This window comes from Bombus impatiens, unplaced genomic scaffold (assembly GCF_000188095.3).
Source record: "Bombus impatiens unplaced genomic scaffold, BIMP_2.2 scf_1096, whole genome shotgun sequence".
Lineage (NCBI taxonomy): Eukaryota > Metazoa > Arthropoda > Insecta > Hymenoptera > Apidae > Bombus > Bombus impatiens.
This window is the reverse complement of record NT_177515.1, coordinates 1,701-18,192: the sequence shown is the minus strand read 5'-3', so window position 1 is coordinate 18,192 and position 16,492 is coordinate 1,701. Positions and strand designations below refer to the sequence as shown.

The following is a 16,492-nucleotide window of genomic DNA, read 5'->3' as shown; positions in this document are numbered from 1 at the left end:
TACAGGTATATATGTGTGTATGTGTGAAAATAACTGCGAAAATATGTCAAAATGTTCAAACAAAATAGTACATAGAAGTATCCAATGATTAAATCCAATGAAAAGACAGAACGGAAATTGGCGATTTCTAAACTAGCCAATATAAAACAGATAGTATTGTACTTCAAGCAATCATGTTTTTGTGAATGCGATGCGCAGCACAAATGTTATATTGCATAATTTTGTCGTTTGTTTACTCTTGTTTATTTTAAATTAATTATATTATTGAGGTTAATGGATAGTAGTAAATCCTCGGTATAGGATATTCCTTCAACTTTAAGTAAGTATGTACATTAATTAAACAATTCATGAGACGAAATTTTAGGTTAGACGGAATGGATCTCGGTTGATAAAGGGCGCAGTTGATTACAAATGTCCAAAAATTTGCGATCTTTCTTGTTGAAACTGTAAGACGATTTGGGACCGAAATATATTTATTTTACTTCAAGTGCCACTTCTTTTTTTCCTTTAATTACATTTATAATTTTGATAGTCACAAAACAAATCAACTGTACTCTAATTAAATTTATAGAAGAAAGAAAAGAGGAAACATCTGTAATGATTGCATTACAATTTTTAGTCTAATATTTAAGGATAAAGAAGTATTATGCAGAATTAAAGCTATTGAGTGCTTTTATACAGAACTTGATTGTATTGTTAATATTTCTGTACAATGGAAAAGGTAGTAGGAGTTCATCAATTGAAAGAATTACTTAAAAATTTCCCAAGAAACATAAAGTTTTGCTTTGCATATGGATCTGCTGCATTCAAACAATTAAACAATCAGTCTAACAATATGGTGGATCTTATATTTGTTGTTCGCAATGTAAATCAATGGCATGCTGAAAATTTGAAACTTAATCCTAAACATTACGCTCAACCATTGAGATTTTTTGGACATAAAGCAATTACTAATGTACAAGAAAAATGGGGTGCTAAAATATATTATAATACATTAGTTCAAATGTCAGAAGGATATATTGTCAAATATGGTGTAATTTCTGAAATTTCACTAATAGAAGATCTGTTAGATTGGACCGATATATATTTAGCAGGAAGGTTACATAAGCCAGTTAAAATACTCGTGGAACCAAATGAATATTCTCAATTACCTACAGCTCTCGTACAAAATTTACATTCAGCTGTACATGCAGCATTATTATTACTTCCACAGCATTTTACGGAAGTTGACTTTTATAAAAAAATTGCTGGTTTATCCTACAACGGTGATTTTCGAATGACTTTTGGAGAGAATAAAGAAAAAGTTAATAACATTGTTCTACCTCAGCTGACATACTTCAAGCAATTATATAGTCCAATTTTACAACATTTTGAAAATTATGTTGATATTCCAAAGTCTGAGAAAATGGCTGTTACCTGTCATCAAGATGCAAGTCCTACAGCAAAAATACATCATCTGAATCAGTTACCTAGAATACCACAAGTTAAACTTGTCCGAGCATGGTCTCAAGGTCCTAGATCAAAGGATACTGAAGATTGTTTACGAGCAATTGCTTATGATCCTGATTGTGGTGAAATATTAGAGGAATGCTTGAAAGAAATTGTATGGAGATCCAGTGTTACCCAAAGTTTAAAAGGGATTATAACTGCTGGATTTATGAAATCTGTTCAGTACAGTGTAGCAAAAGTAATGAAGATGTTACAAACAAATTCACAGATAACATCCCTTTCAAAACTAGAGTCAAATCAAAGTAAAGTCAAAAGCATAGTGGAAGGTGTGAAGAACCAAGCACAATCAAAGGAAACAGCCAAGCGCATGGAGTAGTAATTACATTTATTTTACTCATACTTTAATTCTGTCATATGTACTATGTTTCATACGAATGTATTTGAAATAAAGTTCTCATCTAGTTAAATTGTAATTATTTTTCCTGGGTATTATCGTTCACATAATGTATAGTCGTGTCATGAAATATTTTTATGGGCTAGTTAGAATAATTAAGAGTTAAGAATTAAAATTAATCTCTGTTACATATATATGTATATGGAGTTATCTGTTTATATTAAAAATATATGTGTATTTCTTTTATGTACATGTAAAAAATTAAATTTCTGCTACTTTCAGCAAGTAACTAATTATGACTACGATGGATTCTGACTCGGAGAGTCAGGACAGTGATGAAGGACGACGATTTCGTTTTGAAGCCACCCGTAAAGATAATGTGCAAGTAGATGTAAAATCGGGAAAGTCAGAACAGGAATTTTGCTATAGTGATATAGAATACAAGGACAAAAAAGACAAATCTAAACATGATTGTAATAGAGAACATAGATTTTCAAAAGAATTAAATATTGATAATAAAGACCTCAAATATTCTACTAAATACACAAAACATTCTGTCGAGTCAAGAAACTCAAGACGCGAAGATAATAAAGATTATAAAAGTGTAAGAGATGTCAGTTCGGATACTAAAAGTACTTCGTTATCCTCAAAGCATAAAACAAAAGACCCAAAACGACACAAAAATCGAGATCGAAACGAACATCGAAGCGACAGATCTCAAGAACGATGTCGTAGCAGAAATGAAAATGATAGATCTCAAAATGACAAGCATAGAAGTAAATCTAACGAAAAGTATAAGCATCATATTTGCGATAAAAGTCGTGATAAAAGTTATCAATCATATAAAGTAAGATCTGAAGATCACGGTAAGTTTCGAGAAGAGTCTGAAAGATATATACATAAAAGGATGCAGGCAAAAGAAGATGAAAGGCAACGCTTAGAAGAATACTCCTCACCCAAAAATATAGGGCAGGGTCATAGCGGTAATGAATCACTAATGAAAAGAGATTTTTCAGTGGAGAGTCAAGGATATAAGGAGGAATTAAATTTATCTGAATTTGATATCCTGTCGGAAACGGATGAAAATATGTCTGATAGTTCGGAAATAAGAAACAGGAACTCACTATCACGACAACATAATAAGAAGTCGAAAAAAAGAAATTTGAGCAATGAATATGATAATTCACCGAAAAAGCACGTGATACGAATCGAATCCATGGAAGGATCGCAAAAGGTAAATGCAAGGAAGAATGATATGTTGTATGGTTCCAGCAATAATAATTCTGGTGCCATTTCAGATTCCTCATTAGGTACTACGTCGCCTATACTGACGGAATCAAGGAATGATACAGTTGATTTAAATAGTAAGGAAGAAAATTTGAATTTTACTGAGCAAACTTCCTTGCATCTTAATAATTACGACTCTGTAAAAGTAACAGATGTCCATTCATCTCATATGTATGCTGAGAAATCTACGACATATGGACCGGCTTTGCCGCCGCAGTTAATAACTAATTCCCCCACTAGTATGGAATCAAATACAGATATACATTTTATAGGACCTTGTTTACCAAAATATGATGCACAGAATATAAATGAAAGAATTGAAAAAAACACACTAAATAGTATTAATCGAGATAATATAATGCAAAACGATTCGGATGTTGTCTTTGGTCCAGTATTACCACCACATTTATTAAAGCAGAAATGTAATGATGAAACAAATACAAAAACCATAGGCCCTACTCTTCCAAATACCATAGAGTCGTTTAATAATAATGAAGTAGATCAAATAGAATCTGAAGACGAAGACGGCATAGGTCCATTGCCGGTTAATCATCCAGCGTTAGAGAGTAACTATGTACATAGACAATTGGAACAAAGAGCGCAGCTAATTAAAAGTGAACAAAAGGACGAGGTAAAATAAATCATATTTCGATATTTACAATATTCAAAGACAACAATATAATAAATAACATTTTAGGATTATAGTATGGTGAATCAACGGGAAGAATGGATGATCGAGTTACCTCCGACTCAGATCAATAATCTAGGATTAACAGCACGAAAATTTCGAATGAAAGCAGGTCCAGATATGTCTGATAGGTCGTGTTGGACAGATACTCCAGCAAAGAAAGCTGAGAAACGGAAACAACGAGTAAATACGATATAATATTTAGTAGAGTAGAGAATTATTTCAATACAGTAAAGTTGTCAATATTTTATTATTTTAGGAAGAAGAAAAACTGTACAATGTTCAAACATCAATACGAGAGTTATTTGATGAAAGTGATGAAACTGAATGTCGGAAAAATAAGAAATGTGAAAAGTCACTTTTAGAAATACATCAAAACCAGCTTCAGGAAAAAAAACGGGTATACGTTTATTACATACTTTGTTTTCAGATATTTTGATATCTCGATAAATGAAACTTCAGTAAATAAAATATAAATTTTAGAAAGAAGAGAAAAAGGCAAGATCAACTGAGCAGGTACTTAGAAGACCATTTGACAGGGATATTGACTTACAAGTTAATCGATTTGATCAAGCTCAGAAGAATGCTATCATTAATAAAGCACAACGTTTGGATGAAAGATTTTCTCGTGGAAAGTTTTAATGAAATCAGAGTAATGTTTCACTTCATTATTAAAATCTGATAGAAAATAACGAACTTGGTGCAATGTATAAATTTGTAATTTGTTTCAGTATAAGCGATTTTGCTGATGAGTGCCTTCACCTTATATATATGTATGTGTATGTATATATGTGTATATATATACACACATTTTTATTTATAATGGAATAACACTTCGATACAAGCCGAAATTTCTGATTTTCCATAATGACCTTTCTTTTTAATATATCCAGTATATTACCATTGTAATAGTTAATCACTTTTTTTATAAATGATGATAATTATGCTGAAATAGTAAAAATATAGTCTTTTCGAAGTCACTCAGGCAAAATATGTTATATACTATGATGTAAATTCAATTAATTATTCCTTAAGTATTAAAAAACCAGATTACATATAAATAATGATTTTTTAATTGTCTTTATAAATGATAAAGTCGAATTTCAGTTTTGCTATGTATTACACTTGTTGAATCATATATTTTGTAAATGATCGTTCTTCACACTTGTGATGTGCACATGTGCTACTAATTAACTTAGAAAAGTACGAGATTATAAATACATAGACATAAATTTTACATCCGAAAACAGAAAAGTATCTTCCCTTGTTTGATTTTACTGAGTAATCAGTCTTTTCTGTGATTATTTAAGTACACTGGCGTTATAGATGTTTTATCTAATGTAAACAGTTGTAATTGTACTAATTATATTAATTGTAAGTATGTATACTTTAAATATACTTTTTACGAAAATCATGTCATATGTTTAATTTGTTTAATGAACTAAAATAAAAATAATATTAAAAATATTAACATCAGTTTTATAATTGATTATAAGAATAACAAATTTAATTGAGTACTACATACATACTTTAGATTAGATTAGAGAATAAAATATCTCAAATAAATATTAGCATTCCTTTAATGATTAGGATATGAAAATAACGAATCGGAAGTTTAAATAAGTAAAAATTTAATCTGTAGGTTAGTTTTATAAAGAATATTAATCGTATGACATAAAAATCGATGTGTTATAAGCTGACATTTAATTGAATTTAAATTTAGCGCTTGCAACGCGTGGACATGTACACAGGCAAACACAGCGATGAATATGTTCGTCATGGCTCTATCAGATAGTTCCACAAGAAAATAGAGGAAAAAGTATATGTATGTATCTGTATGACATCCGCGTGACTCCACTCCAGTGATCAAGTTACGTACAGTTTCTTCTTTTTTTAAATAGAGAAATTGTATAGATGGTTTTTGTGTTATGTACATGCGACTGGTCGAATCGCTTTTATTGAAGTAATTATGAATAAGCACGAATGAGCAATTCGTTTACAGAGCTGGGCCTTTGACATTTGCTTACAAATTTTACTCAATAGATTAATCAACGTCGCAGTCGACCTAATGTCGTCGTAAAGATTTTACGTTTTTATCAGTGAACAATATTCACGACGTTTTACGATATCCTTATAACCTCAAATTTTTGGAAGAAAGATTTAGGAAGGTGCAAATGAAATGCGATGTGTAAACGATATGTATCTTATTGCATACCCATAATATCTACGATATTACATCTGTGAATGGATGGTTTGCATGTACGTGCACTTTACGAACCGATTGAACGTTCCCTGCGTGCCGTACATAACGCAGTTTCCTGGATGAAAAAAATAGAGGAATACTAGTATGTATCGAAATTATCTATGTATTTGTATTTGAGCGTTCTACTAGCAAGAAAAATTATAGGGTTAAATTTTCATACATATGTATCTCACCGTTTGTCACGTATCTATTTACTTGTGTATATTGTTTTTATTCATATGAATTATTATATCTAGTATTTTACTGTATCCAGTATAACTTGGAGAAATTCAATTATTATATCCTATGATCATGCTAACCGTTCCTCGATATATTACATCGAAATTACGGATGTGCGTCGCACATTAAATGCACAATCTTTTTTCTCATACCAGCAAAAGAATAACATTTATATTTTCTGCTTACGGGTCGTTTATTTAGTAATTAATCAATAATTAATCGTTTACAACATACATATATTGTTAGAAGGGAACGTTATAATTCACACAATATTAGGTACTTTGTATGTGTCTGATTCCTTAATTTCGCTCATTAATTACGTGAAATAAATGAAAATTACTCCACGAAATGCGAATTAACTTCTTTGTTATTGCACGGAAAGCTAATTATTACTTAATGATATAACAATATTTAGCATATCTACTAGTAAATCTACTAATAATCAATCCTTTTAAAGATAAAAGGTCTTCATTACTATAAAATATGTGACTTATCGCTAAGAAATATGCATTGGGAAAAAAGATTCACATTGAAAACTAATGTTGTTTTTAATCGAAATATTTGAATACAAGTTCACAAGCTTCACTGTAAAAATTATAAAATTGTATAATTTATTAATTGCAATTTTATGATGATATGTAAGATACATAAATAAAAAGTAAACAACAATGTAAATAAACAGTCTGAAACTATTATAATCATTTTGGCAGGCTAGCGTTATTTTGTTCATTGCGATGGATACATTAGTATCTTGGGATTAAATACAATATATAATGAAGTCCTTAATCAAATTCTTCATAGAGTATTAAAATTAACAAGATAGTGGATACACACTTCTGATACTTTAAAAGATGAAACAGTGTTGCTTAAGCCACCAACTTCAGTTGTGGCTTACATTTCTTGTCTTTTGTGTGATGTGCAGCAGAGCAGATATTTTAGTATTTTCTGCAGCTGCAAGGCATCAAATTGAAGAAGAATTTAGAGACATACCTGCAAGATTTGGAGGTTTAATACCATCTGAAGGGATTAAGGTATTTTAACATACAATCATATATGATGCTTCTATGATCTTTCCTGTTATGTTATACACATTGGAAAAAATATTGCAGTATTTATACAGATATGTATAAAATATAAAATATTATCTAAGGGATATCATTATGTTAATAGTTTTGATAGTTTATAAAAAAATAAAATAATAAACAAATAGAAATTAGAAATGAAATAAATACTTTGATTTACGGGAAACTTTTTGTTAGGGGATGGTTGTGTATGCAGAACCACCTACAGCGTGTCATGAAATACAGGGCCCTCCCAATACTACTAATTATAATGGTAATTGGGTAATTTTAATTGCTCGCTATAACTGTAGTTTTGAAAGAAAAATACGAATGGCACAGAAAGCAGGATATGACGCTGTAATTATACATAATGTGAACAGCAACAAATTAGGTAATTATTTTTATTATAAAGAATATACATATATAATAATCATCATTGGAAATATTTGTATAATAATATTCCGGTATTGAGAGAGGGAAATTATAAATATATACTTTGTTACAGAACCAATGCAAGCTAGAGATCCTGTAGGAATATTAATACCATCTGTATTTGTTAGCGAGATCACAGGATTGATTATTAAGGAAAATTATTTATACGATGAATTGTATTTTGTACTAATTAATGATGATACTCCATTTAATATAACACACTTGCTCTTACCTTTTGCTATTGTTGTTGGGATATGTTTTCTAGTCATGGTTATCTTTATGGTGAGCATATCCTAAGCATATCATATATTAAACAATGTCTAAATTATTGTGGTAAGTGTTTTCAGCAAATAACTATATTTAAAACATTTTCTTGTAAATTACAGATTGTTAGATGTATTAAAGATAGAAGAAGGCAACGAAGGCATAGGTTACCTAATTCAAGTTTGAAAAAGATTCCTACGCATAAATATACGAAAGGCGATCCATATGAAACATGTGCCATCTGTTTAGATGATTACGCAGAAGGTGAAAAATTAAGAGTTTTGCCTTGTGCACATGGTTAGTATGTGTTTAGTGCAGTTAAACACGTTGTTTAGTACATGAAATGTTTTATAGTTAATATTATTTGTATCTTGAATAATAACGTATCATTTATTTCCAGCTTATCATACAAAATGTATTGACCCGTGGCTGACAAAAAATCGTAGGGTTTGTCCTGTTTGTAAACGAAAAGTTTTTGCGGCGGATGAGCAAGTTGTTACTGACGAAAGTGATTCGGATGCCGATGACACGACACCTTTGATTCGTGAAGGTCATCAAGGTATGAAAAAAATCTTTATTTTTCCATATCAAAAAATTCAATTACAGAATTACTTGTATCGTATGATAAGTTATATTCTATTAAATTGGAAATATTTTATTAGGAACTCAAGGTGGAACATTTTCACGACAGAGGGAGAATCCTTTTAGTCGTGCCAGAAGGCCGGAAACAAGGCAGCGCGATATGATCCATTCAAGCAGTAGTTCTGATTCTGAAGAATTGTTTGATACTCCAGATGATGAATCTAGTATAAGTGCTGGAGAACCATCTAGTGGAACGGTTTTCAGAGCGTTTGACATTCATAGCATCAATGGTAAAAATTATTTTTATACATCATTTAAATGTGGTTTTTATTAATCCTCCCATTGCAGCTTAACATGATTCGTTATTCATTAGTACCTACATAGTTTGTTATATGGTTATAGTGTTCCCTAGCACTGTGAGGGTTAATAAACAAAGTAGTGAAAAAAAGAAAATAGCAACTTTAATCATTTAATTAGGTGAGTTGCCGGACTTAGAGTGTTCTGTGAGCAGTACTAAACCACACACGGTGAATTTATATACGGATGCTGAAGGGTTGCCAGCCCCTGTTGCTCAAATAATAAATCGCAATAGACGACCCGTAGCGAATTCGCAAATTTGTGAAATTGGATCTGTTGTACCAATTGAAAATGAAGCTACAAATATTACTGACACTGATTATGAAGAGACCGATATTCACGTATAAAGTTCGATTGCATCTATTCTTTTATCACATGTCTATGTCTTGGATAAAATTGGTATGTTCTTTTAAGGTGTTACAAAATTTGATATAGATCACTAAAATAATCGTAACTATGAAAAAATGGAAAATTTTGAATGCTTCAAGAACTTTACCTTTTATTTAAAAGAACTGAAATTATCTCCACTTGTAACTCGGTCAACTAAATGGTTTGCATTAACGTGCATGTTCTGTAAACTTATTTCATTTGTCTAACATTCTCATCGTTCATCAACCATTTTTTCTACATCGTGTATTTTATATCAAGGTAAGAGAAAATTTCTTCTTCAAAACGATCTGCCATTGTTTTAATAGTAAGAATAATTGTTACCCTATTAACTTGTTTTAACTAAAACTCATTTTAAATATATGAAAATAGTTTAATAGCGTTAAGACTGCAAATTATTTTTTTAGGCATATGTCTATGTAATTTAATCTTTCAGATATATCTGTTAGTCGTTTAAAAAATATTCGTATAGAAACAGTTTACCCAAAATTATTATAATCAGTCCACTTGAAATATTCACTTATTTTATTCAAAGTTTTGATCAACATCGTTAAAATTACTAATGTTTATTTACAGTTTTATATTTACAATTATGGCCTAGATATTTTATCTTTGCACTCAGCTATCGATTAATATATCTACATTTATCATTTTCTTTGTCAGTTACCATGATATATACATAATTTTCTTTGATAGACGAATAGATATATTTTTAGTTATTTTATAAACATTAAATGATGATTATTGGCGATATACATATATACATATAATGAGAGAAAAAATATTTTTTAATGATATGATGCGCAACATGAGTTTGTAAATATTATTTGTTATTGTATATACATACATATATATATATATATATATATATATATATACATATATAGGTTAAGAGACCAAAAATAGAATTTTCTTCAATGTGCAGAACATATAAGATATAACTAAATACAATAAAATTCTAATAAGAAATATTTGGGATGTTAGTTGCTATGTTAATCAAATTGAATTTTGTTAAACACCTTTGATAGAGAGTACTGGTACATCTGTAATATCTTTTTCTAAAATGACGTAATAAAATGTAATTGAATGTGTTTGACATGACGTTTTCTGTATAGGTTCTGTAAACTTTTTTATATATATATATATATATATATAGACAGATAGAAAGAGGAGCTTTCAGCCATTTCCTAATAACGTGATAAAATTATCTGAAATTAAACTGCGTACCGATATTAGAAAAGCATATTATCTAAAGAAAATACGATTACGGAATTACGGAAATTAGGAAATGATTACTGTGATTCGATTGGTGTTTAAATAAAGCCTTCGGGAGAAAGGAAAGTTGTATAAAATTGTGTAAATAGCCGGTATGTGTGAACTTATTATCCGTGCGCGCGCTCGTATGTATGTATGTATGTATGTATGTATGTATGTATGTATGTATGTATGTATGTATGTATGTATGTATGTATGTATGTATGTATGTATGTATTGTGGTATGTATGTATGTATGTATGTATGTATGTATGTATGTATGTATGTATGTATGTATGTATGTATGTATGTATGTATGTATGTATGTATGTATGTATGTATGTATGTATGTATGTATGTATGTATGTATGTATGTATGTATGTATGTATGTATGTATGTTGCATGCATGTATGTATGTATATATGTGTGTATGTATGTGTGTGTATGTATGTATGTATATATATATGTATATTTTACAATATCAAAGAATGAATTTTTACTTGATCATTATGACGTCTAAATCGAAAGATTGGGCTTGCTATCGTCTTATTGTTTAACGCTAGATGTATTATTCGGATAAAAATAAAAAGATATTTATATTTTGTGTTCTACTGTATGTAGTTTTTCTATCGCTATCGAGATAAAGTAATTTATTTAAATAAATAGAGGGAGGAATCGTGTTTCATAGTACATTCAAAATACATACTGGTTCATTGTGTTAATTGTTCGTATGGAAACATGTTACTGTTGTCCGATAAATTTTAGGTCCGACATAAAATAAGGAAAAGAGTAGGAAATTGCATTTCGCGAAAAAAGGAAACAAAGTGTGTATAATTTCATGGAAGATTGTTTTGATACAAGAGAATAAAGAAGAGGTGGGAGACTAAAATGACTAGAATAGGAAAGAGGATGGTGGTGGTGGAGTAGGAGGAGGAGAAGAAGAAGGTAGGTACAGAGAGGTGATAATGTAGGAAAGTTTTGCGGTTGTACAGGGGGAAGAGGTTCTAACAGCGTTCTGTTGAGAAAGAGCGAGTGGTCGCACGTGACGACACAATGCCATTTGAATTGGCCTCCTTGTTAGAAAATCGGCCAGAGACGGTCACGATGACGAGGAAAGATCGTGCTCTGTTCTTCGTAGCTTCGGCCTCTTCAACCTTCCGAATAGCTTCATCCTCTCCACCTTCGCTATCGCAGCAACCCCGATTTCTTCCTCCACCTCTGAATCTTTCTTATTCATCCTCTTGATCTTTCCTCTTCTGTTACCCATACCTTTCGACATCCCTTTTTCTACCTCTTGCTGCTTTTTCATATGCGGTGATCACAAAATCGAGCACGTCCGATGCTAATAACCAGTCAGATTCCGACACGTACACACGTAATTGTAATTTTTTTTTTTTTTTTTTCTAGTTATTTCAAAACAGTTTCTCGACGATATGGATGTGTCACATTAGCGACCGAAAATTAAGTAATCGAACGTTTCTATCAATTTCCTCGTATCGCAACCATTGGTATATCATTCAGAACGTGTTACAAAAATCTGTATGTATTGTTAGATAACGTTTGTAACGCGACGCAATTTGTCGACGATTCATCGCTGTAATCGCATCCGCATATTCAAGGAAGATATTATAGCTGTTACATAATGTTTAACGCGATGAATGAAAATTAATGATTTAGTACGGATACAAAATTATTATGGAACAAGTAATTTTTGCCGAGTGTTCTATCTTATCGCAATCGATAAATCTTCGTTCTCGAGGCGATTTATAAAAATAGAATTTTGCCGTTGCGCGAGGATCGAAGAAGATAAAGAAAACGAATTCTAACAACTTGACCTTACGTTTACCTGCGTCGTGTTTTTATACGTTCTATCTGTTAATAGCGTTTAATGTCCGTAACTGACACCGGATCGACATGCTAAGTGTTGTCGGAGGAAGGAAAGTGGTGGAAAAAGAATTGAAGATACAAATCTGAATATTCAAAGAATATACTTTTTAAAATTCAACTCACGATATTAGACAAAGGAAATGATATTGCGATAATTAGTGCACGTGATACGAGCGGATCAAGATACGAGATCAATGATGATCGTACCGCGTGTATATTTAAGCGTGTACATACGTATTCCTTGCCAATGATCAGATGTCATTGCGATCGAAGTTAGCTCGAAAGAATATAGATAACCGCACGTTTTCATGAGCACTAAAATGCCGGAGTCTATTCTGCGAGGTATTTATCAGCGTTGCGTGATCACGTTTTTGAAGTTTTTATTTCCGATGGCTATCTGGCTATCGTAAACATTTGCAAGGATTTTCTATCGCTATCGCTATCTTTCCGCTATCGTCAGGACACGAAGGACAAGTAAAAATTTTCATGCGCGCAGGAAACGACGTACAAATTTTAGGATATACTTGAACGAAAATCATCTTAAGATTGAGAATGCTCTTGGCGTACGACAATGTGACACGATGCACGTGCAAATTCTACGAGACCGATAAATTCTCTACCGTAGCCGGTATGATTCTAAATTAAAGCGTAAAATACCGATGGCAAACCATAGATGAGTTGGTACACTCGTGAGACTCTAAGTAGTCCGGCTCTTATCTCTCCAACTTTCTGAAATTTCGTTCGTTCGTACCGGTGTCTCGATCGTATAGACTTTGACGGTTGACTTAACCTACGACCGTGCTATATCGCGAAGGATATACAACAATGTATAATTTAGAGATTACCACCACAACGCGAATTGCTCCAGTAATAATCGAACGGGCTAGTCGTTCGCGTGACTAACCCGTTGCTGTTGCTGCAGCTGCTCGCGAATTATCGATTCGCGAATATTTCCCTTCGTCCGTGGTCATGCGCGGTAATACTGCCGACCTAACTTTCAAACAGGGAGAGCGAATAAGTACGAGAGAGAGGGGGACAGCGGAGAAGGGCGAGGGAGAGAGAAGGATCTGCTGCGAAACGTCCTTGGTAGGATACGCCTTCTCGTGTATGCGTATATCCGTGCGCAAGAAAACGTGGTCGCTCTGGATGCTAACGCGGTACATGCGCTTTGCGCCTTCAATGCTGCATCGTCCACAGATATATTTCGAACATCACGGTTGCATCTACGGCGATACGTCCTTAGACGTTGACGATCTTCTCAATTCCATAAATATCGATGTTACTCTCTCCGACAAAGATACGTATCAGACGATCGTCGTTTAAACGAACGCACGATTGCGTCGCATCTTGGAAACGCAGCCATTTATCGAGATACGATCAGTCCTCGAAAACGGACGATCCCTTACGTTCAACGAACGAAGCGATTGAGCATCGTACGAGCAGGGCAAGCGGCGGAGGGGGAAGGTGGCAGACAGGAGATACGAACGTCTTTCGCGAACACGATCCCAAGCAATTAGAATTACGTTTCTATCGGATCTGTTACGACAGTAGGTCAACGAATAAAGGAGACGCGACATCGAATCCGAGGATATCTTAATCCGACGCTTTTTTCAGACGCTCGACCTCGCGTCGGTCCCGACCACGGTATCTCCGTTGTCCGGGAACGGCGGAATTTCGGATATAGCGCGAACGCGTACGATTACAGGAACCTATCGAACGTGGAAGAAGGAAGGAAAGGAGCTCGGAAATGCCGAACGAGACGGTAATTACGGAAAAAGAGAGAAAAATATGGAGCGGAAATAGGCGAACGGTGACGAGGAAAGGTAATTGTTGCTTTCTCTGAAAATGAAGGAGCATCTCGGTGGAAATTGTTCGAAGGCTGAGAGATCGAGTTAAAGTTCCGAGTGAGAGTGAGAGAAAGAGAGAGAGAGAGAGAGAGAGAGAGAGAGAGAGAGAGAGAGAGAGAGAGAGAGAGAGAGAGAGAGAGAGAGAGAGAGAGAGAGAGAGAGAGAGAGAGAGAGAGAGAGAGAGAGAGAGAGAGAGAGAGAGAGAGAGAGAGAGAGAGAGAGAGAGAGAGAGAGAGAGAGAGAGAGAGAGAGAGAGAGAGAGAGAGAGAGAGAGAGAGAGAGAGAGAGAGAGAGAGAGAGAGAGAGAGAGAGAGAGAGAGAGAGAGAGAGAGAGAGAGAGAGAGAGAGAGAGAGAGAGAGAGAGAGAGAGAGAGAGAGAGAGAGAGAGAGAGAGAGAGAGAGAGAGAGAGAGAGAGAGAGAGAGAGAGAGAGAGAGAGAGAGAGAGAGAGAGAGAGAGAGAGAGAGAGAGAGAGAGTGAGAGAAAGAGAGAGAGAGAGAGAGAGAGAGAGAGAGAGAGAAAGAAGGACGGGGGAAAGAAGAGAAATAGAAGTCGGAGACGGTAACGATAGACGCGTTGGTAGTAGAAACGATAGAAGCGACGCACTGCGTGGGGCAGAAGGCAACCGGCAACGTGTGTACCGTTGTTTTTAGTCGAGAGACGGAAAAATACGGGATAAAGGGGTGAAGAGGTGGAAAATCGGCGGTAGGGGATCGTGAAAACTGCGTAACGGGGAGGGAGGAAGCTGGAGGAGCCGAAAAGCGAGTTAGGGGAATAGCGAGAGTAGAGGAAGGGGTACGAAAGAGAGAGACGGACGAACGCGAAGCTGATGGCAAGGCAAGGCAAGGGCACCGTGTTGGGTGGCCGAGGTAGGGGAACAGAGCGAAGGGTAGAATCGAGGCGTAGGGAAACAGGCATCAGGGTGGAAATGGTTGGAGCTCCCCTGGACGAGAGCGATAAAAAGAAAGATGGCGGATCACGGGACACTTTTCTATTCCGTAAACAGTATGCAGAACGCACGGCGTGCAGATCAACCGATGCCGATCTGGTTCGGTAAACGATGATGGTGTTTAAGCGATCGATGTTTATTCGCAGGGTACCGATATCGATGGTTTTTCGACGACGTACCATCCCGTGGTTAATTTTCTTTCGCGAGTAATAGCCGTGGACGTGGACAGCGAGTGAGAGGCAACGTAGCTGATATTCCCAGAGGAATATATAGGAAAGGAGGATAGGGGTGAAAGGAGCCGAGATAGAGGCGCGCGCAAGAGATCCACCCGAGATTACAACTGGTAGGAATACGTGTATAGAGGGGAGAGAGACGGAGACCGAAATAGACGGGGGTGGGTCGGTTGGAAAGGGAGGCTAACAGGGGAAAGAAGGAGAAGGAGCGAGTTAAATAGGGAGCGGGTGGTGCAAGGTAGGGCGGTGAAAAGAGGAAAATCGCGTGCGAACGAAAGCACGAAGGGGATGGAAAAAGTATGGGGTAGAAGGAGGGGATGACCGGTAGCGGATAGAGAGAGGGGATAAACGGAAGGAGAAATTTCGACGTATGTGTGCGTGTGCGCGTGCGAATTGGAAAGACAGAGCAGCGAGAGAGCGAAGGTGCACCGAAGTTTCCGTCGTCTCTCGAAGAGGGACTCTCCGCACGTTCGTCATACGACCCGCGCGCAGTTGCTGGTGCGCGGCTACGGGGTCGGTGTTTCCGCGTCACGCGCACGACCCCAAAAAGTGTGTATGTGCGTGCGTACCTGCGTGCGTGGTTCGAGCGCCGTCCGCGTTGCAGGATTTCTCATTTACGCGACGATAAACGCGGGATCCTGCCTGTGGAACGTTCGCGTACGAGGGTGAACAGAGGAAATCGCAGGTGACGAAGGAGAAGAAAGAAGAAGGGAGGGGGAGGAGAGGTAGAGAAACGGAAGGAAGGAAAGAAAGAAAGAAGAAAGAAGGTTGGACGAGTCACGATCGTTATCGGTCGCGCCACCATCCTGTCGATAAAGGTTGCTCGGCCGAAACCGCGAAAAGTGGATTCGTCGGTTTCGCTGGAACACGGTATACTTGGCCCCGTTTCGCCTCTTTCCACGCCAGTACTCACGGCCTCCAACGTTTCCTAGTTCCGAG

General features: G+C 35.3%; 3 protein-coding genes across 8 annotated transcripts; all 3 read left to right on the top strand.

The window, feature by feature from the left end:
* Nucleotides 1-11: 11 nt before the first annotated feature.
* On the top strand, nucleotides 12-5,232 carry LOC100742527 (putative uncharacterized protein DDB_G0277255). Of its 5 annotated transcripts, XM_012391650.3 has the most exons (6): nucleotides 12-319; nucleotides 2,126-3,761; nucleotides 3,828-4,001; nucleotides 4,078-4,218; nucleotides 4,302-4,470; nucleotides 4,550-5,232. In XM_012391650.3, the coding sequence occupies exons 2-5, from the start codon at nucleotides 2,139-2,141 to the stop codon at nucleotides 4,458-4,460; spliced, it is 2,097 nt and encodes a 698-aa protein (XP_012247073.1). In that variant the 5' UTR covers nucleotides 12-319; nucleotides 2,126-2,138; the 3' UTR covers nucleotides 4,461-4,470; nucleotides 4,550-5,232. The 5 variants fall into 5 exon arrangements, with proteins under 5 accessions (XP_012247073.1, XP_024226880.1, XP_024226881.1 ...); XM_024371112.2 differs by having other exon boundaries at nucleotides 4,302-5,232; XM_024371113.1 differs by lacking the exon at nucleotides 12-319 and adding an exon at nucleotides 1,682-1,821 and having other exon boundaries at nucleotides 4,302-5,232.
* On the top strand, nucleotides 319-1,916 carry LOC100743879 (phosphatidate cytidylyltransferase, mitochondrial). Its single transcript, XM_024371115.1, has one exon. It carries the CDS (start codon nucleotides 713-715, stop codon nucleotides 1,823-1,825), a length of 1,113 nt encoding a protein of 370 aa, XP_024226883.1. The 5' UTR covers nucleotides 319-712; the 3' UTR covers nucleotides 1,826-1,916.
* A 349-nt stretch (nucleotides 5,233-5,581) lies between the features above and the next one.
* On the top strand, nucleotides 5,582-9,769 carry LOC100744589 (E3 ubiquitin-protein ligase RNF13). 2 transcript variants are annotated; one of them, XM_003493438.4, is made up of 8 exons: nucleotides 5,582-6,163; nucleotides 7,102-7,331; nucleotides 7,560-7,752; nucleotides 7,867-8,075; nucleotides 8,180-8,354; nucleotides 8,458-8,616; nucleotides 8,720-8,929; nucleotides 9,117-9,769. In XM_003493438.4, exons 2-8 carry the CDS (start codon nucleotides 7,152-7,154, stop codon nucleotides 9,341-9,343), a joined length of 1,353 nt encoding a protein of 450 aa, XP_003493486.1. In that variant the 5' UTR covers nucleotides 5,582-6,163; nucleotides 7,102-7,151; the 3' UTR covers nucleotides 9,344-9,769. The 2 variants fall into 2 exon arrangements, with proteins under 2 accessions (XP_003493486.1, XP_012247081.1); XM_012391658.3 differs by having other exon boundaries at nucleotides 7,011-7,331.
* Nucleotides 9,770-16,492: the final 6,723 nt, after the last annotated feature.